The sequence below is a fragment of the Pteropus alecto genome, unplaced genomic scaffold, assembly GCF_000325575.1.
Source record: "Pteropus alecto unplaced genomic scaffold, ASM32557v1 scaffold20, whole genome shotgun sequence".
Taxonomy (NCBI): Eukaryota; Metazoa; Chordata; class Mammalia; order Chiroptera; family Pteropodidae; genus Pteropus; species Pteropus alecto.
In genome coordinates this window covers 11,045,782-11,072,887 of record NW_006436298.1, presented here as the reverse complement: position 1 = coordinate 11,072,887, position 27,106 = coordinate 11,045,782, and the positions used below count along the sequence as shown (strand labels likewise).

The following is a 27,106-nucleotide window of genomic DNA, read 5'->3' as shown; positions in this document are numbered from 1 at the left end:
GGAAGAAGGGACTTCCCGTCCCTCAACATCCATACTAATTTTAAGGGGGGTTCATGGCTCTTAGGAAAGAGTTAGGCAGGAAAGTTAGTTAGGTGGTTTCGCATCTGCCTGCAAAGACATTGAGGTCATCCTATCCTAGAAGGGGTCCGCCCTAATTTGCCCACAATTAAGCAAGCCAGAAGGCATTTTTTAACTCACAAAGAAACAAGTAAGCGGAGAATTAGGTACCAGTTTAAGCCAGTCACTCACACCTGTGCAATGAAGACCCAAACGATCTTCACCTCACCTAGCCTCATTATACCATTATTATAATATGATGCATATGCCCAGAAGTTCATTAATATCATTATAACAGACTGAATTCTGGGAATGAACATGTACAGAAAGCAAATGATGAATTGCTGAGTCCTGTCAATCTTAATTGTCAATCAAGGAAGCCCACTCCTCTATGAAAAGTAACCGCCCACAGCAAATAGAGATAAAACCTTCAAAGGCTTTGTTACCAGGCCTTTGAGCCACGCTTCTCTTGTTCAAGACGGCGGCTTCCACGTCTGGAAGTGTACTCCCCCTTCTAATAAAGCTTTACTTTTTTGCTGTATTTTGGTGTCTTGCTCAATTCTTTGTTCGAGACATCAAGAACCTGGACAACGTGCCGGGAGAGGATCCCCACTCTCTGGTAACAGGGTGATTCATATACACATTAAAATTGCAATAGCTGCTCTCCTGGAAACTTCTCAGCCAGATGTTAACCTCATTATTTGACTAAGCGATTCACCATAAAAGCAGTACTTTTCAACCCAGGTTGTAGTTAGGGTGCTTTTAAAAAAATGCTGATGCCTGCACCTATCTATCCCCACACCAATTGAAATAGAATGTTTGTTGGGTGAAGCTAATTCATCTATATTTTTTAGTAATACCTCGGGTGAGTGTAATGTGAAGTTAGAGTTCAAAACCACTGCTTTAAAGATTTAAAAACTTTAGGGAGATATTTTGAAACATAAACCTGCTCTAAGTAAGAAGAAAAAATACATAAAATTCCACAGCAGTTTCCTATAACATTCAGGATAAATTTTAAATTTCTCACATTAGCACCCAAGGCCCTTTTTGATTTTCGAATCCTGTCTACCTCTCCAACCCCATCGCCTGCTTTCCCACACCCTATTCCCAAGGGTGCCCCAAACCACTTGCACTTCCCTGAACATGTCCTGCTGCTTCATGCCCGTGTGACTTTGCCCAGGTGCTCTCTTCCCCCATGTCTTTGCCTTATCAAAGACTTGACTCCAGGTTTCCCCTCTGGAAAGCCTTCCCGACCCCGCTATATACTTGGGGGAAAAGGGAAGGGATCAGTTTTTAATATAAAAGCTTATGGTTTTTGTTTAATGCTTTCTAGCTATTTGTACTGTCAGCCACATCTCAAACCAAGACCCTAAGCAGACCTGGGCTATTGTCTCTCGGAAGCCGGGTCTTCCAATAACAACATTGGGAAAATGTTACACATCAGAATGTGCTAATTCAGAAAAGACCCTTAAGTGTCCTTTAAAGTTTCTTTAAACCCCAGCAAATGCAAAGGCCAGTGCCTCTGGGCAGAAGAAATAATTAATTTTGCCTCCTACAAACTTATCATATGTACCTAACACACACAAAAAAGAAAGCCTTGTCTTTACTAGAGAAGAACTTTTGGTACATCCTGTAATTCTCGCTCATTCGAAATGTAATTTGATACATAAATTGCTTTTCCTGACTTTTTATGGAAATTTAGAAACATCATGAAATAAACATTGTTTTTTCCATTTATTTCTCTATGTTGAAAATGTCCTTCCTCGAATAGAATGTGAGGAAATTTTTGGATTTACATTTCATAATTTGGTGATCCATTTTAGAATATGTAAACTTTGAAGCAAATTGAATGAAAGTTTAAAGGCCTCTGAGAAATATTCAGACTTTCTCTGAGTTATTAGTGTGACTTCTTGTAAGAAAAAAGTCTAAACACTTCTGAAATATATGTTCAATTTTTTTTCTCATTTTTTCTTCCAACCTTTCAAGAGAAGGAATAAGTAACACCAAGGATATATATTTCTTCTCTTCAATGTTCTGACCTCTAAATTCTCCCTGTTCTATCTGCTCAGAATTGGCTTGAGAGAGACAAAAAATATCATTCTATTTTAAAGAAAAAAAAATGACAGTTCTTAGCACTGGAAAATCAACAATTAGTAGGTTCTTTCATTGGTTATTAAACAAACATGTGTTGAAGCACCTACTACAAGCCAGATAGAAAGATAAGCACTTTTTTTTTCTTTTTAAGATAGGCACTTCTGTAAGCAAAATCACTCTGGTCAAGGTCTTTGATGTTACCAATGATCTCTATCTTGGCAAATCTAATGGTCAGTTCCCCATGCTCAAATTACTCTTCCTCTCAGTGGAATTCACCCTTTTTCCTTTTTCAAACACTTTCTTCTCTAGGCTTCTGAAACACCATTCTCTCCTTGTTTTCCTTCTGTCTCCCTGGACATGCTTTTGTTGTCTCATCTGCTGGCTCCTCGTTCTCTTGTAAGCTAATTGTTAGACCTTTCTTCTTCTCTATCTACAATCTCATCTTAAATGACCTCCTCTAGTTCTGTGGCTCAATACCATCTAGATGCTAATGACTTCCAAACCTGTATCTCCAACCCCCTCGTTACATTGAGCTCTGGACTAGATCATATATCGAACTAACAATGTGATATCTCCACTTGGATATCCACTAGGCATCTCAAACAGAGCTACTAATTTCCCTCCAATGTCTCTACACCAAAGCTGCTCTTCCTCCAGTCTTTCTTATTTATTAATTGCATCCTCTGCTTGACCAAAAATCTAAACATTAGAGATTGTGTTTTGCTGCATGTAACAGAATCTAACTTAACCAGAGATCAGTTATTTTTTTCACATAATGAGAGGACTAAAGGCAGGCAGACTAGGGCTGTGCAGTGGTCCTCAATGATCATCAATATCCTGGGCTCCTTCTGTCTAATCTCTTCATTGTCTTCATGGTTGCAAGACAGCAGTCCTATCTCCAGCCTCACATTCACATTCCAATGGAACAAAAAGAAAGGATTTAACAAGGTAGAAGGCATAGAGCCTATATGGAAATAGCAAAATACCCTAGAAATTCTCAATAGACTTCCGCTTATCTCTCATTGTCCAGAACCATGTTTTAAGCCCCACCTCAGCTGCCATGGGGGCTTGGAAATATAGCCTTTTAGCTGGGCACTTTGCTACCCTGCACAAATCAGGGTTCCAACATATGGAAGATATGTAGAATGGATATCAGCTAGGCAACAGTGGTGACAGCTCTGTCATCCTGGACTGCTCTCTTTTCCTATACTTCATTACCACTCCATCAGCAGCAAGGCCTATTGGTCCCACCTCCAAAAACACCTAACAAATTAAATACTTCTCTTTACCTCCATTGCTCAAATTCTCTCTTGAGACACCATCAACCCTCACCCAGACCATAGCAATGGCCTCCTAACTGATATCCCTCTTCCATGCAGTCCTTTCTTCACACAGTAGCTGGGGTAAGTGTTTAAAAGTATAAATATAATCACACCATTCCCTTTCTTAATTCTCCAAATGATCTGTCATAGTTTGGGTTCCTCCTGAAGCAGACCCTGAGACAAGGATTTCCATGCAAGTCATTTATTTGGGAGGTGTAAGACACATGGCGGGGGGCGGGGCAGCAGAAAGGGAGTATATAGAGAGACAGGAAGGGAAGGTAGCCTAGAGAAGGTGTGATAGCAAGCCAGCATCCTCAGGGGTAACTGAAGATTAATCCCACGGGAAGCACTGGGAAATGATGTAAAACACTTGTCTCAGAATTATGTGTCCCAAAGGGCAAGGAAAAGTATTTATATACCAGTCCCCAAGAGTTGCTGGCTTCAGCTCTCTTGGCTCAGGGACCTAGTCCTTAATCTACTCTTTCCATGAGCTAACACACTGAAAAAGCCAACATTTCTGTTTATCAGCCTTTCTGCTTGTAGCTTCTTCCATATGAAGCCAAATCACAAGAAGGTGGGTGAGCCATTTAATCTCTTTAATAGGATAAGACATTAAATATAATTTAATAATGATGAATGTCTTAGAAATTTGCTAAGTTCTAGTCTCATTTGAAAGTAGCTAAATTTTTGTAATATTGTCTGACAAAAAACTGCAAATAACATCTTTAATAAGATAGAAAATTTTCAAATAGGGCATATAAGATTTGGAGTATTTGTTTAAAGTCAATATATTAATGTATACATTATTTAATAATACGAGCAATTAATTATGTGTATATTATATCTATAAATGGCATTACTACAACTGTAGATCTAGAACATAAAGATGAACAGTAAGTAAATAATTTTGGATATGTTTCTGCCTTTAGATTAGCTTACTATTTATCTTTACTTTCCTTTCTTCTTCAGTTGGTCTTGTAAAGTAATCATTACAAGCAACTATCTGACCTGCCAACATGACCACGAATTCATTAAAATCCACTTCGTCGTCTTTATGGGCGTCCAGGTCCTGCATTATCTTATCAACCAACGAGGGGTCCTTTTAGCACTAAAAGGAAAAAGAAAATTTCTAACTCCCAGGCTTTAGTTCATAATGACAAATGAAATCCCATCTTCCTTTTATTTATATTAAGGTTTTTATTTCTATTTTTCATGTCTAAGGACAATATTTTCAGGTAGGTTTGGACCAGGCATAGATTCTAAGTGAGTTTAATCCTCTGCCCCAGGGCCATGTAATTGTAGCTCAGAACTAAAGACCAAGATCAAACAGGAGCTCAACAAAATGAGCTGATGCTGAAAATGCATTTACTATACAACATCACAGGTCAAGGGCCAGGACATGGGGAGGCAGGTGGAGCACATGGAAAGAAGGAAGTTTTGCAGCAAAAGAGGATAGTGAGTGGCTCTACCTGTACCAACAATGGTACTTTGAGCAAATCATTTAACATTTTTAAATTTCCTTATATATAAAATGAGGAGAATAATAGCTCCCCACAAATTTGGTGAATACTTGAACATACTTCTAATAGTACTTAGTACCAGGTTGCTATATTTAGCAAATAAAAACACAGGATGCCCAGTTAAATGTGAATTTCAGGTGAACAATGAATAATTTTTCAATATATTGCATGGGACATACAATATTTTATCTGGCAGCCTTACTGAGCACAACACCTGACACAAAAAAGAGGCACCCAATAAAGGGTAGATCTTATAAAAATGACTGATTTTACAGTGGAAAGTAAAGCAAGGAGCCCACAGAGGAGATCAGGGTGGGATAGTGAAGTATCCACCTTTCCTATGATTAGTGGTTGATAAGAAATGCTTCCAGAAGTAGTTCATTTCCTCTAGGAATTTCCCATTGCCCTCTCATTAGCTGCCAATTATTAAATGGTTAGAAGCAAATTAAATTGATCAAAATCAACTTGATCAAAAACAATTATAAATTTTACTTAAATAAATCAAGGTGCCAAGTTTGACTGACTGAGCCTTTTATTCTAAATGTCACATAATACAGTAGCCAAAATGAATTTAGAAAAAAAAAGTTCCTGAGGACTCCTAAAATCACTAAAAAGGTATTTTGAAGAATTAGTATATTAACATATAGTATGGTGACTATAGTTAATAATACCATATATTTGAGCATTGCTAGAGAGTAGATCTTAAAAGTTCTCATCTCAAGAAAAAAGTTTGCAACTATGTATGGAGGCAGATGGTAACCAGACTTATTGTAGTGATCATTTTGCAATATATACAAATACTGAATCATTATGTTGTACACCTAAAACTGATATAATGTTATATGTCAATTATACCACAATAAAAAAAAGTTCTAGCAGAAACTATAAATTACCATTTGCTCTATCAGTGTAATGAGAATAAAATAAAATTGTTTTTGGATTACAAAAAATGTTCCTAAAAAATTGCTATGTTAAAAATTTTTCCCTTAAAGTTTTCCTATAGAGAGTGAGAAGAGTGTCATAATTACAATCACTATGGTCTTAACACAGGGTTTAGACAGAACGTCATCAGGCAAGGGAAGTGCTTTTTTTCAGGCAGCTCTATAAACATCATAGTGAAGTGTCTCCCTCAGAGGAGGCCCCAAACACTCCATTGTAAGATTTATTGGAGATTTATTGAACTCCTGGCTATTTTGAGATATGAGTCTGTTTGCTACCCAACTGGTTAATCCCAATCAGCTTGTGCTTGGCTGACAAAACTAAGTATTTGTCGTTCACTAGGAAATTTGCCACCACAGCATAAAGTATCCCAGGCTTCATTTCTGGCTCAATAAACAAGATTAATTTATAGACACCCGACAAAGCTTCAGGTATAACTACTGTAACTAGTTATAACTATAGTTATAGTTACTATTTATATAACTATAACTAGCTATATCTTTGTTTCCTGCATCAGAATGTTGAAGAACATATGAGAGCCTCGAATATAATTTCCAACACTTGGAAACCATAAACCACAGGCAAAAGGAGATATGCAGACTTACACAGAAAACAAAGGTCTCTCATTTTTGCTTCCTCTGTTTTTTGAACCTCAATATAAATTACACAGTATCTGAGGCAGAATCATAGGAGACCGTGTACGCAGAGGCTATCCCTGGAACTGTACCTCATCCATCCTTGACTGACTAGGACAGAAAAGCTGGACTCACCGAGAGGAATTCTGTGAGCTCTCGCTGTAGGAGCATCTTCAGTTCCCCCTTGTTGAGCTTGTATCTGTCCCCTTCCTTGCAAGAGTACCGGTGGAAGATTCTAATCATGGTGTCCGTGGCCATCTCCAGCTAGGTGGGCATGTTGCCAGCAAAACTGACTAGTCCAGGGGCAGGCAACTAAACTCAGGGACTTATTAAAAATAAGCAGATGTGGGGTGGGGGGTGGGGGACAGGGCGGAGATCAACACTTTAATTAAAACAGAATGTTATAAATATTACGTGTTCATAAGTTAACAATCAGACGACAAATACAGTCATAGTAAAATACAGGTTAAAAATAAACAAAAAGAGGAAGAAAATACCTAACTTTGTACCTGTTCAGCCAATGCACAGCTCTGTCAACAGGTGTTTACAATTAAATTATACGCATTTATACTTGGGGCTCCACCTCGGCACACCTGTTCCTAAGAAGATAAAAATTACCTGTGACAAAGAGACTCAAATAGAAGTGCCTCTGCGCCTGTGTTTAGTCACCAGAAGGAACAGATGTGAGCTGCTGTCCCAAGGGCCCTTAAGGAAGCATCGGTGCCCACTGTGTGCATTAGAGGAGAAGGCAAAGAGAAGGAAAAAGGAAGCCTTCAGTAATCCCTCATTATTGAGAGCAGAAATGCAGTCAGTCGCTAGGAAGTTGATGACGGGGGAAAAACTCTAAAAATAGAGTAGCAAAGAAAAACCACTGGTTCAAACCTGGAAACTGCTCAGCAAAGCCAATAGCAAGGTCAAGGGAATAAACTCAGAGCAGACTAGTTAAGCTAACCCAATGGACAGTTGTGCAGCTATAAAAAAAATAACGAGGAAGCTCTATGTGTGCTGATTTAGAAAGGTACAAAGCTGGGTCCTGACTGTGTAAGAAGGAATAAAAATAAAAATGTATATATGTATAGACTTGACATTTGAGTAAGGAGTCACCGAAAAGGGCACACAAGGAAGTAATAAAAGTGGTAGCTCTGAGAAACAAGGGGAAAAGAGTGTAGAACAGAGTGGCTGGAAATAAGGCTTCTCATTTACCCCTTTCACCTAATTTTAACTTTTTCTGTTATAGGACTGTATTACCTAATCAAAAAAAATGGAAATAGAATAAAGCCCAGAGCAGCTGTGTATGCAGAATCCATGAGGAAGGAAGTGGGGGTGGGATTCCAAGTAAGAGAAGCTTAACGAAGCAAAAGAATCACTGGAAAACCCAAAGCTAGAAATTAGCCACTGTGCCTGTCCTCTCAGAACTGAAATTATATGAAAAGCAAACCAGTATCTCCCTTTTGTTTCCCTTCCATAAACCTGTTGGGATAAAAATCCTCAACCAGCCCGCCCCGCTCCCTCTTACCACCTGGACACTCCACCGAAACCTCTCATTAAGGACCCCAGGGATGTTCTCACTGAATGTCTAAAGCCCAATTCTCAAAAATACTTTTAAGTTAGTTTTTATTAGTAGTAACAATGCATATAGTAAAGCAATAATAACATTTTGAACACTCAAGTGTATGAAATAAAAGTAAGATCCTCTCCCCACCATTCCCAACCCTAGCTACCCCCTTGTCTCCATTTAACCCTTCCTTGTGTGAGGGGTGGTCATATGGGGGTGAGAACAGACTGGCTGGCTTTAACTCTCGCCTCTGCCGCCAACTAGCTGTGTGATCCTGGGCTGGTCATTTACCGCTCTGTGTCTCAGTTTCTCAATCTGTACAAATGGGATAACAGTAGTAACTCCCCAGCAGAAAGGATTAAATGAGTTAAAATATGTGCCTGGATCAATTTGTTCTTTTTGTTCTTTAGATTCAGCATATAAGTGAAATCATATGGTATTTATATTTCTCTGACTTATTTCACTCAGCATAATAACCCCTAGGTCCATCCATGTCGTTGCAAATGGTAGGATTTCATTTTTTTAATGACTAAGTAATAATTTTTCATTGTATATATGAACCATAACTTCTTTATCCAATCTTCTGTTGATATCCATTCTTACGTTGCTTCTATATCTTGGCTATTGTAAATTGTGCTGCCATGAATATTGGGGTGCATAGATCTTTACAAATGATTGTTTTGGTTTTCTTTGGATAAATACCCAGAAGTGCAATTGCTGAGTCAAAAGGTATATCCATTTTTAATTTTTAAAGAAGCCTCCATACTGTTTTCCATAGCGGCTGTACCAATTTGCAAGCCACCAACAATATATGAGGATTCACTTTTCTCCGCATCCTTGCCAATCCTTGTTGTTTTCTGATTTACTGATGATAGCCATTCTGACAGGTTAATATGATGGTTAGGTAGAGGGCCAGAGGAGGGAGTAATTCAGGGGATCATTTTATGAATTACATAGATGTCTAACCAATGTACTGTATACTTGAAACTAATTTAAATTTAAAAATATATATATTATAATATATATAGATATGCCTGGAACATAGTGCTATGTATGTGTCAGTTATTATCCTTACAAAAATATATGCATATAATTTATATAATTATATATAATGTTTCATATGTATCCTTATGTAGCCTTAACCATACATAAACAGCATCGACATGTATACACTTTGTTTTTATCACTTACTAGACATCTTAGAAATCTTCCTATATCAACACATAGAGATCTACCCCATTCTTCATTAAAGTTGCTTATTATTCCACTGGATGAATATACCTACGTAGAGTCAAGAACTTTTTATCAGGCACTTATGTTATGCCAGGCCCTGTGGAATGACAGAAGAACTTTGCTCTTGGAGCAAATCTTGTTGCTATTTTTAGCAGGGTTGTGTTAAATATATAGAATGCAGAGGACACTGACATCTTTTTTATGTTGGGTCTTCCTATCCATAAACACCCCTATGGTTTTGTGGCCACACTTTTCCGGGTCTCCTCATTTTTGAATTCCACTTTTGCCTCTCCGGCTCTTAAACATTGTTCCCCGCAGCATTTCAGCTACTCCTATAATTTCAGTCCTTCTCCAAATTATATATTGCGGCCCAGATCTCTCTGCTCAGCTCCAAAGCCATCTACCCAATGATGTACTAAACCCCATTCCTACCTGAGTATCCCACAAGCTTCTCAAACTCATTTAGTACCAAAGCAAAACCTATCCCACACAAACCAGCTCCTCCTGACCACCACCTCAGTCATCCTATTCCACCCATCACCCAACTTCTGGCACTATTTTTAAATACCAGTCGAACTCATCCATTTCTCTCCGCTCTTTACCACCTATAGGACTTCATTATTTTTGGTCTACATTACTGTGATAGCTTCCTTACTGCTCTCTCTACTTTCTATCTCTTCCCTCCATTCTGATCTCCATTCCACTGTCAGAGTAGTTTATACAAAACACAAACAAGCTCTCACACTCGTAGACATTCAAAGGTCTGACTCTGCCTACAAACTGACCAAAATGTTGTGTTCTCTCATTTTTCTGTGTCTTGGCACATTCTGGGCCCACTACCTGAACTGCTAATCCTGTCTACTTCTTAAGGCTTAGTTAAAATATCTCCTCTTGGAAGTTTTCTTGTATTCTTCCCAATTCCCCAACCTCCACCTCTGTATTCTTTTATCCCCTAGAGCATCTACTTATCTTTTTTTATTATTGCATTTATCATACATTCCTAAATCACTTTTTTCCCTGCCCATACACTCTTCACTCTCCAGACTGAATGAGCCCCTTGATGGCAGAATTGATATCTGGTTCATCTTTGCATTCCACAGGATTAACACAAGATCAAGCATTTGATAAAAATGCTCAGAAATCTTTGCTGATGGATGGATTAATGAGCAAATAACTCAGAGAGGGAAACTGTAAGATCTCCAAAGATTTCAACCTTATCTAGTTTAACTGTCTGATTACCTTTATTCCACATAAAAAATTTGCTTCAGAAATAGGAAAGAGAGAGAGAGAGAGAGAGAGAGAGAGAGAGAGAATAGTCATTTTAAAGGATAGAAAGAATTTAGAACTAAGTATTATCAGGGTAAGCTGTTGAAGTTATAAATGCACTAAAATGCATAAGTCTTACAGAGTATGTGGGTCTCAGCAATATTATATATAAATCATATTCAACCACAAATTAAATTAATTTACTTGGAGAATTCAGTTGGCAGGCAAAATTCTTAATAAAGCAGATATTTAAAATTGTAATGTAGACATATACACCTTTATGTTTATTGTAGCATCATATGCAATAGTGAAGATATGGAAACAACCTAAGTGTCCATTGAATAATGGATAAAAAATGTGATATTTATGTATTTTTAAATAGAATATTACTCGCCATAAAAAAGAATTAAATTTTGCCATTTGAGACAACATGGATGAACATGAAGGGTATTAAGCTAAGTTAAATAAGTCAGACAGAGAAAGACAAATACCATATGATTTCACTTATATGTGGCATCTAAAAAATCAACCAACCAATCAAACAAAACAAAACAGAAACAGAAACAGAATCATAGCTTCAAAGAACTTGGTGATCGCCAGAGGAACTGGTGGAGAGACGGGAGAAATTAATTAAGAGGTACAAACTTACAATTATAAATGTCACAAGGAAGTAACGAACAGCATAGAAAATATAGTCAATAGTAACTTTGTATGGTGACAGAAGGTAACAAAGACTTTTATGGTGGTGATCACTTCATAATGTATATAAATATTGAATCACTGTGTTATACATCTGAAACTAATATAATATAAGTGAATTATATTTCAATAAAAATATTGTAATGTGGTACTCTGATTCGAGAGGTGAGAATGTGACCTCTACATGCTTTGTTCTTGGAGTTTGAAAGCAAGGTTGTTTCTACTTGGTTTCTGCTTAGTTTTAAGAGCAGAGCTAGATGTTTCCTTTGATACATGCTGCCCCTTAGTGTCCGGCTGTGGGACTGCATCTGGAAGCCCTCTAATTCCCAGTTGAAACTGTGTTTATGAGTGATCCTTCCTTCCTCAGGGGTTTATCTGTGACATAAGCCAGCCCCAGCCTCTGCCCTCCAGAAGACTTTCAGAAACAGATAATGTCAAAAGGCTGAATAGAACTCTGTCAGGCTACGGACACAAATTTACAGGTGACGAAATCCCAAGGCAGGCAGGGGAGATGCTCATGTTTACAGCACAGAAGAGTCCTCCAGTAGCACTTTATCTGCTCTATTAATTATTAAAGTTTTGCTCTTTAATTTCTGGCATGAGTCATAATCCTTAGGGCTAAAAGGTACAACTTCAGACCCAAGTTAGTGTGCAAAGAATGAGAGGAATGGAAATATCAGATTAGGGGAGTTTGAAAGTAAGAGTTATTTTAGAGGGAAAAAAAAGCTAGTATAAATCCACAGGTGATAGCCAAGAGTAGAGCTGTTTGAAAGTGGCTTTGACCATGGAGCCTGAAAGAAAGGATATATGTGAAAAACAGGCCATGATACCAATTTAGATGTGACTGACAGCCTCTTCAGGCTGGGAATACCCCAGGGTACCTGAGCCTGCCATGAATTCCTGTCTCTGAGGCCAAGGCCAGAGTCATATGGAAGGCCGAGTTGCTTCATTCAAAAGTTTCTAGTTTTTCTCTTTTCATGTATCTTATTCAAATGTTCTGTCATTTTCATAGCAATGACGTGAATGAATCTAAAATAATTACGTGTGTGAAAGCTCCCTAAAAAAGGGCAGGACAAAACTTCTGGGGGTGTTGGAGATGTTTATTATTGTGATTGTGGTGATGGGTTCATAGGTATATACACATGTCAGAACTTATCAAAGTGTGCATTTTAAATATGTGCAGTTTATTATATGTCAATTATAACTCAATAAAGCCCTTCAAAGAAAGAAACTTTCCCAGAATCACATGACTAGATTATTGCAAGCTGAGATTCAAACCCATGTTTGTCTGACAAAAAAATAAAATCATGCAGCCATTTAAAAGTAGAATTATAAACACTACAGAAATACAAAAAAAATCTTTCCAGTAAAATAAGTGAAAATAACAAAGTTAAAATCATATGCATGCTGTAATGGAAAAAAATTGTGTACACATGGAAAAGAAGAAAACTATAAATAGTTTTAATACTTATTTAATAAAGTTACGGATTATTTAAAATTATTTAATGCTGCTGTTAAATTGCATTTTTAATTAAAATATCAATTGTAATTTAATACTTATTTAATAAAGTTACGGATTATTTAAAATTATTTAATGCTGCTGTTAAATTGCATTTTTAATTAAAATATCAATTGTAATTGTACACATTTAAAATTACTATCTATCTCCATATTAGGCAATGCCTTTTAAAGTATAAAGTTGAATTTTAAAACTTAGCATGTAAAATTCTAGATACAAAATGACCATGTTATATTTTTATATATGTATTAGAAAAGATAAAGAAAATAGGCAAAAATGTTATTAGGTGTTTTTTAAGGGTGATTTCTTTCTTTCCTTTTGTGCTATTCTTTGGGATAAGTTTCAATTTTTGGCATGGCTATATTTTACTTTTATAACAAAAAAATATGAATTGTTTTAAAAATAATAGACTTGACAGAAAGCTTTTGAACCACCCAAGTTCAAATATTCACTGACTTTCCTTAAGGCATGTTCCAGTTCATAAAGCCCTTTTCAAAAACACTGTTAAGCAGCAAGTATTTGCCCAGTGCTGAAAATAGTCTGTAAGAAATTATCAAGACAAATGCTCAAAATATTACTTAAAAACATATTACACAGTATTATGAAATACTGAGCCAACCATAAGGTATATGATATAACTGGGCCTTGTTTTTGACAAAAGGAGAATGACAACCTTGGGCAAAATGTCCTTAAAGTTCCTTCCTTTAAAATTTTTTCTTATTCCAAAGTTAGTTTAAGGATCAGTGGGCATGTTCGTGTGTGTGAGTGGGCTGGCGTGCGTGTTTTTCCTCCTTCAGCAAACAATTCAGATAGTGAAGTGAAGGGCAGAGGTCCCGCAAGGAACTTCAAGGAGAGCCATGACTGCATACTTTTCTCCTCACCTTTGTGATCCAGAAAATCAGGTTTAGAGAATTTGCCACACATTTCTCCCAGGAAATTCAGATGTCTGTATTCCAGGAACTACAAAAAGGATATTTTTCTTCTCTGTCCCTTAAATAACATCTCCTATGCTAAAAAAGCAATTTATCTTCCCCTTTACCCACAGACTAAAGCTAAGAGTCAGAAAGAAGAGAAATTATAAAGGCAAGAGTTTAAATATTATTTTTCCTTTCACAAGTCAAGCATTTATTTCCCTGGATGAAATGACAATATTTCTGCAATTTGCTTCAAAATAATCCAGTGGGTGGGAGGTAGGTGGTAGGATGGGAAGTGGGCAGAGATTATACCAGATTGGCCATTAGTCATTTAACTGATGAAGCTGCGTGCTGGGTCCTTTAGACTATTCTACTTTTCTATTTTCTATAAGTTTAAATCTTTCCTTAATAAAAAGTGTTCACACCGTGCACATCTGTGCACACACACACAGACACACAGAATTCTCATTCATATCAGCATGAGAAAAAAGTTAAGAAAACTGGAATTATTTCACCAGAGGAAGAGAAGTCACTTAATATGAAGGATTGCATAGAGAAGATGCCACTTGCTTTTTGTCACTGCTACAGTCAGATGAAGAATAACTTAAACAATAATAAAGAAATAAAAATATTCCCTAATCATGAAGGATGTTAAACCCTGAAATCAATTAGTGGGAGAAGATAGCCAAGCAAGTTCTTTTGCTGAAAATAGAGAGTGAAACTGAGTTTTTTATATTGATGAATAAGCGGGAGAACATTAATGCTTATTAATTGACCCAAGATTTTCTTGAGCCAAAGGAGGTAGCTGAATCTTGGTCTAAACCTTAGCCAGATAGAATGGAAATAAGCAGATAGAATGTGTTTGGGCAAGTGGCACGCATCCACGCCACAGGTCTGAACCTCAGCTCACGTTTATTGTCAGGACTAGCTATTAGCAAATCCAACAATTACACTTCCATTGTCAACTAAAACGATACCCATTCTCTGTAACAATGCTGAAACAAGGTTCCAGTGGTAGCCAGCCTTCAATACAGTCCCCAGGGATCTTTGTCTCCCAGTATTCACACCTTTGTGTGGTCTCCTACACTAAACAGAGCTGGTCTGTGTTACCAATAGGATATTATGTGTGACTTGTGAGAGCAGGGCATAAAAGACATCGTGACTCTGCTCTGTTTCCTCTTGGACCACACTTTCTGGTGGAAGTCAACTGTCATGTTGAGAGGACACTGAGACCCTCCAGAGAGATCCACGTAGCAAAGAACATAGGCCTCTGGCCAACAACCAGCACCAACCTGCCACATGTGATGAGCTCCTTAGAATAGGATCCCTCAGCCATAGCCAAGCCTTCAGATGACTGCCACCTGACCTTTGGGAAATTCCAAGCCACAACCACAGTTGCACAGCTCTCGAATTCCTGTCCTACAGAAACTATGAGATAATAAATGTCTTAAGCTAAACTCGGGGTAAATTGTTATACAACAGTAGATAACTAACACGGTTTTAGTTGAAAGTTTATTGTCTTTTATACATGACCAGAAAAATGGTGCAATATAAATAAATATGTTCCTTTGATTAGAATTTCTCAGAAATAAAAATGTGAGTGATGAAATTCTCATGTGGTCTCAGGATACACATGCCAAGCTCTTACAGAAGAGGGCACTGTTTCTTACTTTTTCCACAAAGCAGAACTAGAAACTTAGCTAAAATAACAATGGGTTCTCTGCAAGTGACCTTCTTGAATGTCTTAATAGAATTAATGCAGGGCTTTTTAAAATCACAATTTAACCAAAAATCACTTTTTCAGATTTTAAAAGCATCACTTTGGATCACAAAGTAGCATTGCTTTATCATTCTTTAGTGTCCCCTGAGCAATATCTGCTTTATTAGAGCTTCTCTGATTATTTCCAAAGTTCATTGAAAAGCATTAGTACTTGGTGTTATGAATCTGTTTTCGTGATATGCAACCCAGAATTCCAAAAGCCTTCCACCATTCCCTTCTCAGTGTTCCATGGTCAGCAGCCGAGAGGGCGGTCCATCTCAGAGTCTCCAGGGAGAAAGGTTTCTCCTCACTCCATTCTAGCTTCCTTCAATAAACAGCAACCCTAGAAGTTTTCTGTCTCTGAAACTGGATCTGGAGTATAGACTATTTTTCCTTTATTTCTGCCACGAATGAGGCTAGAGTCCAGGTATAGGCATCCTTCCTGAAGAGTCGCCTTGGGAATTATTTCTTCACAGCTCTCACAAGAGTTTTGTGAGCCACCATGTCCATGTCAAGGAATTCCTTTTCTACCCAAAGTCAGCTTCCATTGCTTGCATAAGAACTCTGACTAATTCACCCCATTCAAGACAGACTCTGCCAAGCTGGCCGAATCTCCAGGGGGCCTGGCCCTGGGCGCAGAAAACATCAGACTCTCTCCACAAAGAATGGTCTCGATAGACTGGATTTGCCAGTTTGGGATTAAGTTAAAATTTACCCAGAGTCCCAAAGGCTAATTGTGGTTGTATCTTTCTAGGACACTGGATTCCCTAGAGGTTGGCATTCGCCTCCACATGACTAAGGCTCCTTACTTTCAAACAGAGCTAGAAGGTCCTGGGTATGAAGATCCTGCACTATTTGCTTGGGATAGGGAGGGAGCTTTAATACTATGCCTCCAAAAGACCTGGATTTCAGAAAAGGTATTTGCTTGTTTTCAGCATGCTAACTCCTTCTTTTCCCAGCAGTTCAGAAATAGATTGGTGCTGGTAAAAGTGGCTTAAATATCTGAATCTTAGTCAACTCTGAGTTCCAGTGTTCATATAATAATGATATATTCCTCCTATCTTGATTTGGCTCTTAATTACGTGAACATCATGTGCTTTAACATTTACTTTTCTCCACCAAAACAAACTAATTGGTTACAATTGAATAATCTTTTTATAGATTTATAGTCTGTGTATCCAACAAGTTGAGACATTTCTCTTTCGAGGTTACAACCTTACCAGGATTGTTTTTTATGTATCCCTTTAAAGGAATGTGAACTGAAAAACTCCCAGCCTTATTCATTTATAAACATAATTTACAATTGTGAAATGGAAGTTTAGAAGCTACTTCCGAAGAATTTGTGTTTTAGACTGTACAATTAGCCCCACCCTGTTTATCATTGTCCTTGGATGATGAACGCATTGGATCTCAGTTAATCAGCCATTTTTCCTCACCTTACTCTTGGCATGATGCTCCCTGAGCCAGTCTGTGCCATGACTGGACTGGTGAGAGTGATGAGAGAAAACTGAGAAGGAATAAAGGATAAGTGTGTCAGATATCCTTTGGGTTGCACATACTTCTAGAATTCCATTTTAATTGCCTCAAGGAAGGCTTCACCTCTTCTACCTGTCAAAAGATAACACAAATTGAAATTGGCTCTGGCAGTTCCATCTTTCAGCAAACGAAGGCTTTATTGCTTCAAATTCTGGTTAGATAAGAACTTCCAGGAAGCCACTTTAAGAATTGGCTGGGAAAATGGCAGGCAAAAACTAAGTAAGTTCCTAGGAGCTCATGGAGTAAAATTTTATTATAAACTGCTTTTATTACTTCTAAAAATCTTAGGTAAGAAAGTTCCTATGGAAGACTCTAGGTTTGGTTATTAAAAATAAGAAAGGAATGCGTCAGGGAAATTTTTATCTACAGAGTGATGTCGCTGAGGGAATATGTGTGGAAGCCCAGATTTCATTTGATATATGCAAGTCCTTATATTAGTGGGCTATATTTCACACTGCTTCCAATTCCTGCCTTCCTAAAGCTTCTTCTCTTGGTTTCCATGACTTCTTGCTATGTTGATTTTTCTCCCAACTCTGTAACTCTTCTTCCTCTGTTTTCTTTCCTCAGCAGGACTCTGCCTTCTAATGCCTGTCCTTTAAATATGGGTACTCTTAATTGTTCTATGTGGTCAACCTAGGCAATCTCATCTACACTGATGGTTGCACTTACAAACTATGATTCCAGTTCCCACATCTATTTCGCCAGTCCTGACCTGAGAGTCATATCAGTACTATTTTACTTTCATCTCCTATAATATGGATCTATAACTTTTTGTGACATGCCAGTGTTTTCTATAGCCATTTGCCTCTGACTTTTATACTTACACTCCTAAGAGGAGAAATTAGATTGTGGTTTTTATTGCTCTTACTTTGGACTTGACTTGGTTATGGGCTGTACTAGTTATGATGTATTTGTCAACATGTAGTAGAATGACTAAATAAATGTAATTTAAACTTAATAAAGATGTATTATCTTTTACAATAAGGGTCAGTTGTTTCAGTGTTTCAGTAATATCATCAAGAACCTAAGACCTTTTGTCTTTTCTCTTCACCATCTTCTGTGTGTTGTCTCTCATCCCTGACTGTGCCCTGACAGTCCCAAGGTAGCATCACATCCTTGGACCATCTATAGCAAATTTATGGAGTACTTTAATTTCTCCAGATAGTCTAAAACTATCTAAAATTATTCCTGTATTAGCTCAGTGGAGAATTTGGTTACTGAAATGTATTAGACCAATCTCCCCAAGAATTGCTTGTGTAGTTGTGCTTTGGGGCAAAGACACTTGACTATGTTGAAGACTCTTCTGGAATCAACCTTAGATTTGTATACACTCCAGGGATGAATGTTGTTTGAACACAGCATTCCCTCTCTATGGAGACTCTCAGGAGAAATTTTGGTGTGGTCTTTGTGTTAAGAAGAGTCCTGAGTGGCCTCAGCAATCATCTTACAAAAACTATGATTTGCGAGGCTGGTAACGTGTCCTCTCTTTTTGGGGGTGTTAGAAGGCCTAGAGTGAAGTCTGAAGATGATATAGGCCAAATACATGATTTTACCACCTGTTGTGAACTCTAATATCTACAGCAGTGGTTACCTTCAAATTGTTTAACAATAGATACAATGCAGGTACTGATCAAAATGGGCAATGGCTGTAAATAGTGAGAGTCAGCCTGCTTCCGTGGCCAGGCAGCTAATGTAGGCAGGCAAAATAGAGTGAGAATAAGAAAGATCTTGACTTATTTTTGTTTTATTCACATTTGATTGAGATCTAAGTTCAGAGAAATAATCAACGATGATAAATGGGACTGACACTCTGCATCCGTGTTGGGGAGACAATGGGAGGTGGACAGGTCTCTGGTAAACTGGAGAAGCCAGGCCCTCTTAAGAATAATGACTGCTCTTCAGATCCAGATCATGGTTGCCAGATTAGAATATGGCTCAGAGATTCCAGTACTTGCAATATTTAGAAAAAAGCCAGAAATCCTGATTTTTAAGAACACTTTAATTGTAAGACTATGACTCAAAAAAAAAAAAAAGAAAGAAAGAAAGAAAAAGAAAGAAAGAAAACTAACCAAAAATAGACAAAGAGACAAACATAAGACTGCAGGCCAATCCAAACAGCAGAGGTTAGCCAAATGCTGCCGGCTTGTGACCTCTGCTCTCCGCAGTGTATTTTGTATTACTCTCACTCCTCCGTTTTACATTCCATCTTTGTTTTTCTTTCTTCTTTTTCTCCTACTTAATTTATAACATCCCACTCTACTTTATGTATCCTTATATATCACTTTAAATTCTACCCAGGACAGAGCAGAGTATAAATAAACTGAGTATAGGACATCTCCCCTTAGATAATTCATTGGCATCTCAAACTCCCAAGTCACACAAGATTGAACTGATCATTTTCCTCCCTTGCCTCTTCATTCCTTTATTCCAGGCAGGATTTTCTTTTGTCAGCCAATTCAATCATCAGCAATACCCCCATCCACTGATTATATAAACTAGAAACCTGAGTGTCATGCTATGTCTGGTCCTTCCTCCTCTCATTCAATCAGTTGCCTCCTCGGTCTCCCATTCCCTCCTCTCCATCCTTAGCACAATGGTTTGGGCCTTTGCCATATCTGGTCTTTATTACTGTAAGAGATCCAACTCACTTCCTATTTTGACTTTCAAAATCAGCCTTCCCCAGATGCGAGGATGCACCCTGACCTCCTTCCTACCTCAACCTTACAGGGAATCCCCACCATCTCTGGGTTAAATATAAGTTTGCCGAAGTGCTCCAACCCATCTCACCTGCCCCACCTCTCACACTTAACGCTCTGCTTCTGGGATCCTCAGTTACTCGGCTCAGGAATCAGTCCTCCCAGGAAGGCCTCTGATGTCCCTCAGCTCCCTGGAACGTTCAGCAAGCCTTCCTAGTGCTCCCACATCACCTCGATCCCTGACAAGAACTGGATTAAACTAAAATAATAGTAGTAACATTAATTAGCACACACTCTGCCCAAGCACCATTCTAGGCAGTTTAAATGAGTTCTATTCATTTCATCCTCAAAAATCACATGATGATTATTAGCCTTGATTTATAGCTTATTAAGCTGAGGCACAGAGAGGCTACCACAGCTTTCCCAAAGTCAAGATACCAACGAAATGAGGATTTGAACCCAGGGCAACTGGCTCCAGAGCACTTGCTCTTCACCACCAGGAGGCGCTGGTTGGGTTATCTATCACAAGCAGTTTCTTGAGAAACTCAATGCTCTACCACTCTGTTTACTCAGAGATCTGAGGGCTCTAAGTTATAAAGGACAGCTCTTCCTGCTTTCTCACCCATAGCAAACAGCATGCCTGCTGTGCCCTGAGTCTGGACTTGCACAGACACAAAGGCTTCCTCAGATGCGTGCCATTCCCAGCCAGGGCTCCTCACTGCCTTCGTTCTTGGGAGGAAGATTGCTAATCTCCACCCTGGAATCAAAATAAGAGCTTTCTCTTTACCTCATCTCCACAAAAGGCCTCTGTAAGATTAAAAACAACAACAAAAAAGGCGAAAGATTCTTGTTTCTAAATCTAGTGAAGTTTGAGGTGAGAGAGCTCTGGGCTACAGGGTAGGGCCTAGGGAAGGCAAACAGGGCAGAGGGTTACCATGGGCCTTCCTCTCTAAAGGTGCCCTTACTTGACCACAAAGGAGAAAGACAGAGACACAGAGATGGAGAGAACACCAGCAGCCCTGGCTCAGAGCCCTGGCGTTATGATAGCCCTTTGCCCTACAGTTTCCTTTTGGCTCCCGTAACCATCCCATCCTGGCCTTCTGCCTCTCACTTCACTTTGAGAAATTCAGGTTTCATGTTTCTGTCTAGGTGAAGGATCCAGAAGAACCTTCAAGGTGTGGCTTGTCTTCCCTAGATCTTTCAGATTTAACTTAGATTTGCTCATGTCTTCCCAGACACCAGTTTAAGACCACTCCCAAAAAACACAGCGGCCATTTGTGCTCCTGGACCATCAGCCCTGGGCCTACGATCACTCTTGGCCTAGAAAACTACCGTTCAAAAAGAGAGGGGCAGATGCAGGTAAGGAAAGGACCAATACACACAATATCTTGAAAGAAGGAACACCGGGATAGATTCTGAAGACTGACACATCTCTTTATAAAAAACTATTTATCGCACCTGGAAACGAAAATTAAGAGGATCCAAACTGTAGAATTATAGAATGATGGACATTTTGGAAATATCAGAATGATCTGCGAGAGCACAAGGCACACATGAAATGTCTGCATTGCTAGTTAATTACAAACTCTGTCAGGGTGGCGTTCCCAGGCACAGCCAGCCAGATCCAGACAATGGCATGGGGTCCTGTTCTTCCATGTCCTTAGAAACATTATTAACACCACTGCAAGGCAACCAACACATGGCAGAGCAAAATGATAAGGATTTTAGTATTCCTAGTGCTTAAGTGCAAAACGAACAGAGTGCTTGGTCAACAGCCTTTTGATGTCTGTAGTATGATTAACTTGCCAGTGGAGTGCAATTAGCAACATCCAGAATATGGCGAAATCTACAAACGACCTGGTATCTTCAATAAATAAGTTGCAAGGGGAAAAAAGCAAAACAGAATATGAATTAGGAGACTTAAAAGACATCTACCAATTGCAGTGTGCGAGTTTTATTTGAATTCTGATTTTTTTTTAAACTAAAAAAAAAAACCCACCCAATTATGACATTTGAGACAAGTGGAAATTTGAACACTGGCAGGATATTTGATAGTAAGGAATTGCTTTTTTTAAAGTATGATTTTTAGTGTCACTGAAACATTCACAAGTGAAATAATACGATTACTGGGATTTGCTTCAAAATGGATGAGATGGGGAGGTGGATGGGGTAGAACCAAGTGGATGGGGTAGAACCAAACAAGGGTTGATGGTTGTTGGGAACAATCAACACATGAGCTTCCACACACAATTCTGTCGATTCTGTGTGGGTACAAAATTCTCCACAATTAATGTTTTTAAAAAGTAAAAAAAATTCTAGTTATAATTGACAAACTATCATTGGAATAAATACCATCATTTCCCTCCTTGCTCTGCATTTTTTTAAACCATAAATTCTGATAAATCAGTTATATTTTAAACAAAATCTCTCTTTTACGAAGATCTTTGGTTGGAAAGAAAATTTGTCACCAATAAGAACTAGACACAACTCTCACCGAGTGCCCAGGTGGCTTCTGAAAGAGCTCAGAACACAAGGTCTGGCTAAAACTGCTTTCTCAGCATTAGATTATTAAGTCTATCTATCCAGTGCTACATGTCAGCTATAATCAAACCCTTTTATGGACTTGGGTCATTCACCCTAGGCTATATGGTGAAGCTGGGGTGAGGAATTCAGACCCGAGCCAAGACCTGGCAATGATGAGAATTAATCTCACATCTTCAGGGCTCAGACTCCAAGCTCTTTAGTACCAGCTGTAATAGTTGCAACCATGCCCTCAAATTCTCCACAAAGAATGATAGAGAATAACTTGGATTTCCTTCCAGAGATAATACAAAGAGAAATGGGGCAGAAATTCTCCAAGCAGAATTTCTCTCAATTGTCACTGAGTTTCAGGAGAAAAATATGCCCAAAATACAAAAGTAAATAAAGGAGGAAAGACATAGTTTCATATTTTCCAAGATGCTCATAGCTCTGCATGATCATTACACTCAAAATTTGTGACGTTCAGATTGGCAAGCATTTAAGACTATGTAAACTCAGTGTTTACAGTGGTGTGGGTAGAGACTCACATTATTGACAAGTGTGCAATTTGGTATGTCATCTCAAGAGGGCAATTTAGCATGATCAAAATTACAAATACCTTTAATCCAGAAATTCTATTTCTAGAAATACAGTATATCCAAAGACACTCCCATCATCAATCTCTCCTAAATCACTCTCATCTCCATACTCTTAAGGTAACAGAATCACTCTTTGCCTCTCTTGCCCCACAATCCTCTGCTCCCTTTCACAATTATATTTGTCGTATGGGATCATCTACCATCACTATGTCCACTTCCTTATTTCTCATTCTTTCTTGAACATACCCCATTCTGGCTTCCTATCCCTATCACAACACTGAGATTGTGGGTCTGGTCAAGGTCACCAATGTTCTTCACGTGGAAAGATCCAATAGTCACCTCTCTATTCAATCTGACCTCTCAGTAATATTCCATGATTGACCACTCTCCTTTATGCCCTTGGCTTCCATGACAGCATATTCTCTGGCCTCTCTTCCCTTCCCAGTGGCCAGTCCTTCTCAGTCCTTTTTTGGCTCCTTTTCTGCTCAAAGGTGTACAGGTCAAAGGCCTCTGACCTAGGCTTCCTTCTCTTCATCTATTCTCTCCCCTAGGGAATCTCACGAAGACCTTTGCTTTAAAAGTGCCAGTGACATGATAAACACTTAAATCTGTATTTCCAATCCTGAGCACTATAAAAAAAAACAAAACTCAGATTCAGATATCTAAATGTCCTATCTCAACAGTTCTACATGGATCTCTTAACAGGCATCTCAAACTCTAGGTGCCATGGCCCAATAGAACTCGTGACTTTCAATTCCTAAATTTTTTCACTCATTATTGTACCATAATCCACCAAGCAAAAAATCTAGGTACAATCTTGAATTCCTCGATTCCTCTTTTCCTCACATCTGAGAACTTTACCTCCAAAACATTGCCCAAATTAGTTCCCTTCTCTCCATCTCTAAATCATACAAAAATCATACTTTAAAAAAAGCAATTCCTTACTATCAAACATCCTGCCAATGTTCAAATTTCCACTTGTCTCAAATGTCATAATTGATTTTTTTAGTTTAAAAAATAAATCAGAATCCAAATAAAACTCACACGCTGCAATTGGTAGATGTCTTTTAAGTCTCCTAATTCATATTCTATCATCACCCTAATTCAAACCAACATCATTTCTTGCTTGAATTGGTGGAATTTCCTCCTTTTCTTGCTTCTCCTCTTGACTTCTGTAATCCATATTTCATAGTAAACAGTGACTTTTTAAATTACCAGTAGAACAACCCTGTAGCATCCTACCTAGAAAGTCAAGCTTCTTACTCTCTTACAAATCTTTCAATTGCCCAGCCCCTGCCTGTCTCTTCAACCTTCTTGTTCATAATCTTCCCTTCACTCATTCCCAAAAAGCTCTTGCTTAGGATCCTCATATGGCTGGCTCTTTCTTGTCCTTTACAACTTAAATTTTACCTCCTTTGAAGGCTTCTCTAATCCCCTAATACAAAATGCTCTTAGTGTTTACCCTTAGAATTTAATACTATTGTTTTTCTCTTCAGTCTAGGATTAGAAAGTAAACTCCATGATAACAGAGTTCTTGTCTGTTTTGTTCTCCACAATATCCCTCACTGCCTTGAACATGACTTGGTACGTAGTACATGGTGGAAGAATATTGAATGAACAAGTATGTAAAGATATAGAAAGATAGATATTTATTCAAATATTGCTTGGATAGCAAAACAAAACAAAACAAAAAAAACAACACCAACAAACTACCTAAAAAGCTAGAGGATTTTTTAAATTACAGTGTACCTGTACAACGGATACATTTAAAATAATGTCAGTCTATAAATGCTGATATGAAAATAATATCTAAGATGTATTCATATTAACTTAAAAGGGCCTTTCAAAGTGAGAGGCAACAATATTTATTTGAGAGCAAAAGAACAGCTATTCAGGACGCACTGATTCAGGCAGAAGCCCAAATAATGTTCTGATTAGGAGACATAGGCAGTGGGTATTTATGAGAAAGGGCAGGGTATCAGTTACGTCAATAGAAGGAAGGCATTTCTATTGGTGCGGATAACATAGTACTGTTAATTCTAAATAATGTTTTTAATTTTCAGTCAGTATTAATCAGTTCAGTCCGACAGTTTTATCTGCTTTCTTGTTATCTTTGCACTTCTTTGGAACATACAGTTGCTTTTGGCCCAGTCCAAAGGTTATTTTGCCCTATTTTAACATTCAAAGACTTAGGCATAAGACATTCAAGGCAGCTGTGGCTCCATTTATTTTTTTGACAATATACATATTGTGGTAGCCTGGTTCCAATACAGCCCTCAATAATCCTTGCCTCTAAATGTGCTTACGTAGTCTTCTCCCAAATTGAACTGGAGCTAGTCTGTGCGACCATTGAGTATGGTGGACATAATGTGTGACTCAAGGCTAGGTTCTAAAAGGCATTATTGCTTTTCTCTCTTATTCTTTTGGATCACTCATTTTGGGAGAAGCCAACCTTTGTGTTATGAGGTCACTCGAGCAGCCCTGTAGAGTCTCGCGTGGAGAGGAAATGAGGCTTCCTGCCAACAGCCAGCACCAACTTGCCATCCTCATGAGGGAGCTACACTGGACGTGGATCCTTCAGACCCAGTCAAGACTTCAGATGATTGCAACATGAGATCCCCAAGTCACAACTATGTGGCTACATTGCTCCTGAATTCATTACCCGGAGAAACTGTGCAATAAATGTGTTTGTTGTTTGAAGCCACTACATTTTAAGTTAATTGGTTATGTATAAATATAATATGTAGTATAACTCCTTTTTCATTATAAAAGCATGTAGGTACACATGCTTGTACTATGTACGGAAATATCTCAAAGAATATACAAAGGGAGTAACTTAGTCCTAGTGTGATGGGTTCTATATACTATTACATTCTCAATTTACAAGAACTTATGATTTTTATGGTCTTAAATTATTTACTTTTTGGAAGGTTTAAGCAAAACTGTTAAGAGGGATAAGCTACAATAGCAACCTTTCCTAAGCCTTCTTGTCCTTTGTTTTCCTTGACTTTCTCCCACACTGAAGACCTAATTTTGAAACAGGTTATTTTTTAAAGGCTTTTGAGTGGGCCAAATACTGGCGGATTGGTAATATTGACGTAGTTCACTTAGAACATCAACCCTATCCATGACTGGACAACTGCTAAGATGGGAATCCTGATTTAAGTATTTGTATTTAATAAGCCAGTAATGTTGCAATAACTGTGGGATGAACAAACGAGCCATTCAGACTATTGCTAGATGCTGATGGTCTGATTAGAGTGTTTGATGCAGCCCGCAGGCTTGGGCTGTGGTTTCTGCAGAAGGTGGCTCGTAACTCCAATTGTGCCTAATTTCTCACCAATAAAGATAGAAACTAGGAAATATTCTATAGATTGACCAACTGGTAGAGGCAAGAGCAGTTCTTACCCAAACCATAGAATTACTCATACTCTCCCTCAATAAATTATTTACATTTAAACAGAACAATCATCTCAGTGAAGTTCCAAGAACTGGGGGTCAGGGAAGACTAGACACAAGCTTTTGACTAGTGCGGAATCAAAAACTTCTCTTTTAAGACACCCAAACTCTGCAGTACAAATTAGTAATTTTAATCGATGAGGCCAGGGGACAGCACTGACAAACTATACCTTTAACTTAGTAATATATTCATTCCAGTCCTCTTAGGGGCCTCCAAGGGGTTAAAGTTACAGGCATAAAGACGTAATCACTAAACTATGCATAGTGATGAGATTATGGCCCCAGGATTTATGAAATCCTGGCCGATACTACCCTGCAAACCACAGAAGTGACAGACAAGGAAATGCCCAGTAAAACAACTCCAATCAAGTTGGCTTACCCTGGGACCTGCCCAGCAGGAGGCAAATCCACATTCGCTTTCAAATTAAGAGAATCCTTTTAGTAAATGGAGCCAGTGGAATGCAAAATATTCAAAATTTTGGGAATTTAGAAAAACCAGACCACAATAAGACCTCTAATGCAAGAGCAAAGACAGCTACATCCAGGGCACATCTCTCTGCTCAGAACCAGTTTCTCATAAGTCCAAAGGGGCCTAATTTGGGTAGACTAGGAACTTTGTGAGCCATTTCTTAAAGGCACAAGAAACAAAAATCATTTGAAGAGATTATGCTTCCGCAAACATTCTTATGATTCTATTTCTCATATCATTTCCTTCATACTTCTTAATGTAAATTCAAAGACAGTAAAAATGAACCAAGAAAAATACCTTACCTTTCAATAAGGC

The 27,106-nt window shown here is 38.3% G+C and overlaps 1 protein-coding gene and 1 long non-coding RNA gene across 3 annotated transcripts; one reads left to right on the top strand and one right to left on the bottom strand.

The window, feature by feature from the left end:
- Window positions 1-4,421: 4,421 nt before the first annotated feature.
- S100Z (S100 calcium binding protein Z) lies at window positions 4,422-6,843 on the bottom strand. Its single transcript, XM_006913159.1, is given in 3 exon segments — window positions 4,422-4,448; window positions 4,450-4,581; window positions 6,703-6,843. Coding segments are annotated over 3 exon segments (300 nt in total).
- Window positions 6,844-15,203: 8,360 nt separating this feature from the next.
- LOC112480644 lies at window positions 15,204-25,567 on the top strand. Of its 2 annotated transcripts, XR_003046735.1 has the most exons (3): window positions 15,204-16,429; window positions 20,980-21,103; window positions 25,311-25,567. It is a non-coding gene; the product is annotated as an uncharacterized LOC112480644 (long non-coding RNA). The 2 variants fall into 2 exon arrangements; XR_003046736.1 differs by lacking the exon at window positions 20,980-21,103.
- Window positions 25,568-27,106: the final 1,539 nt, after the last annotated feature.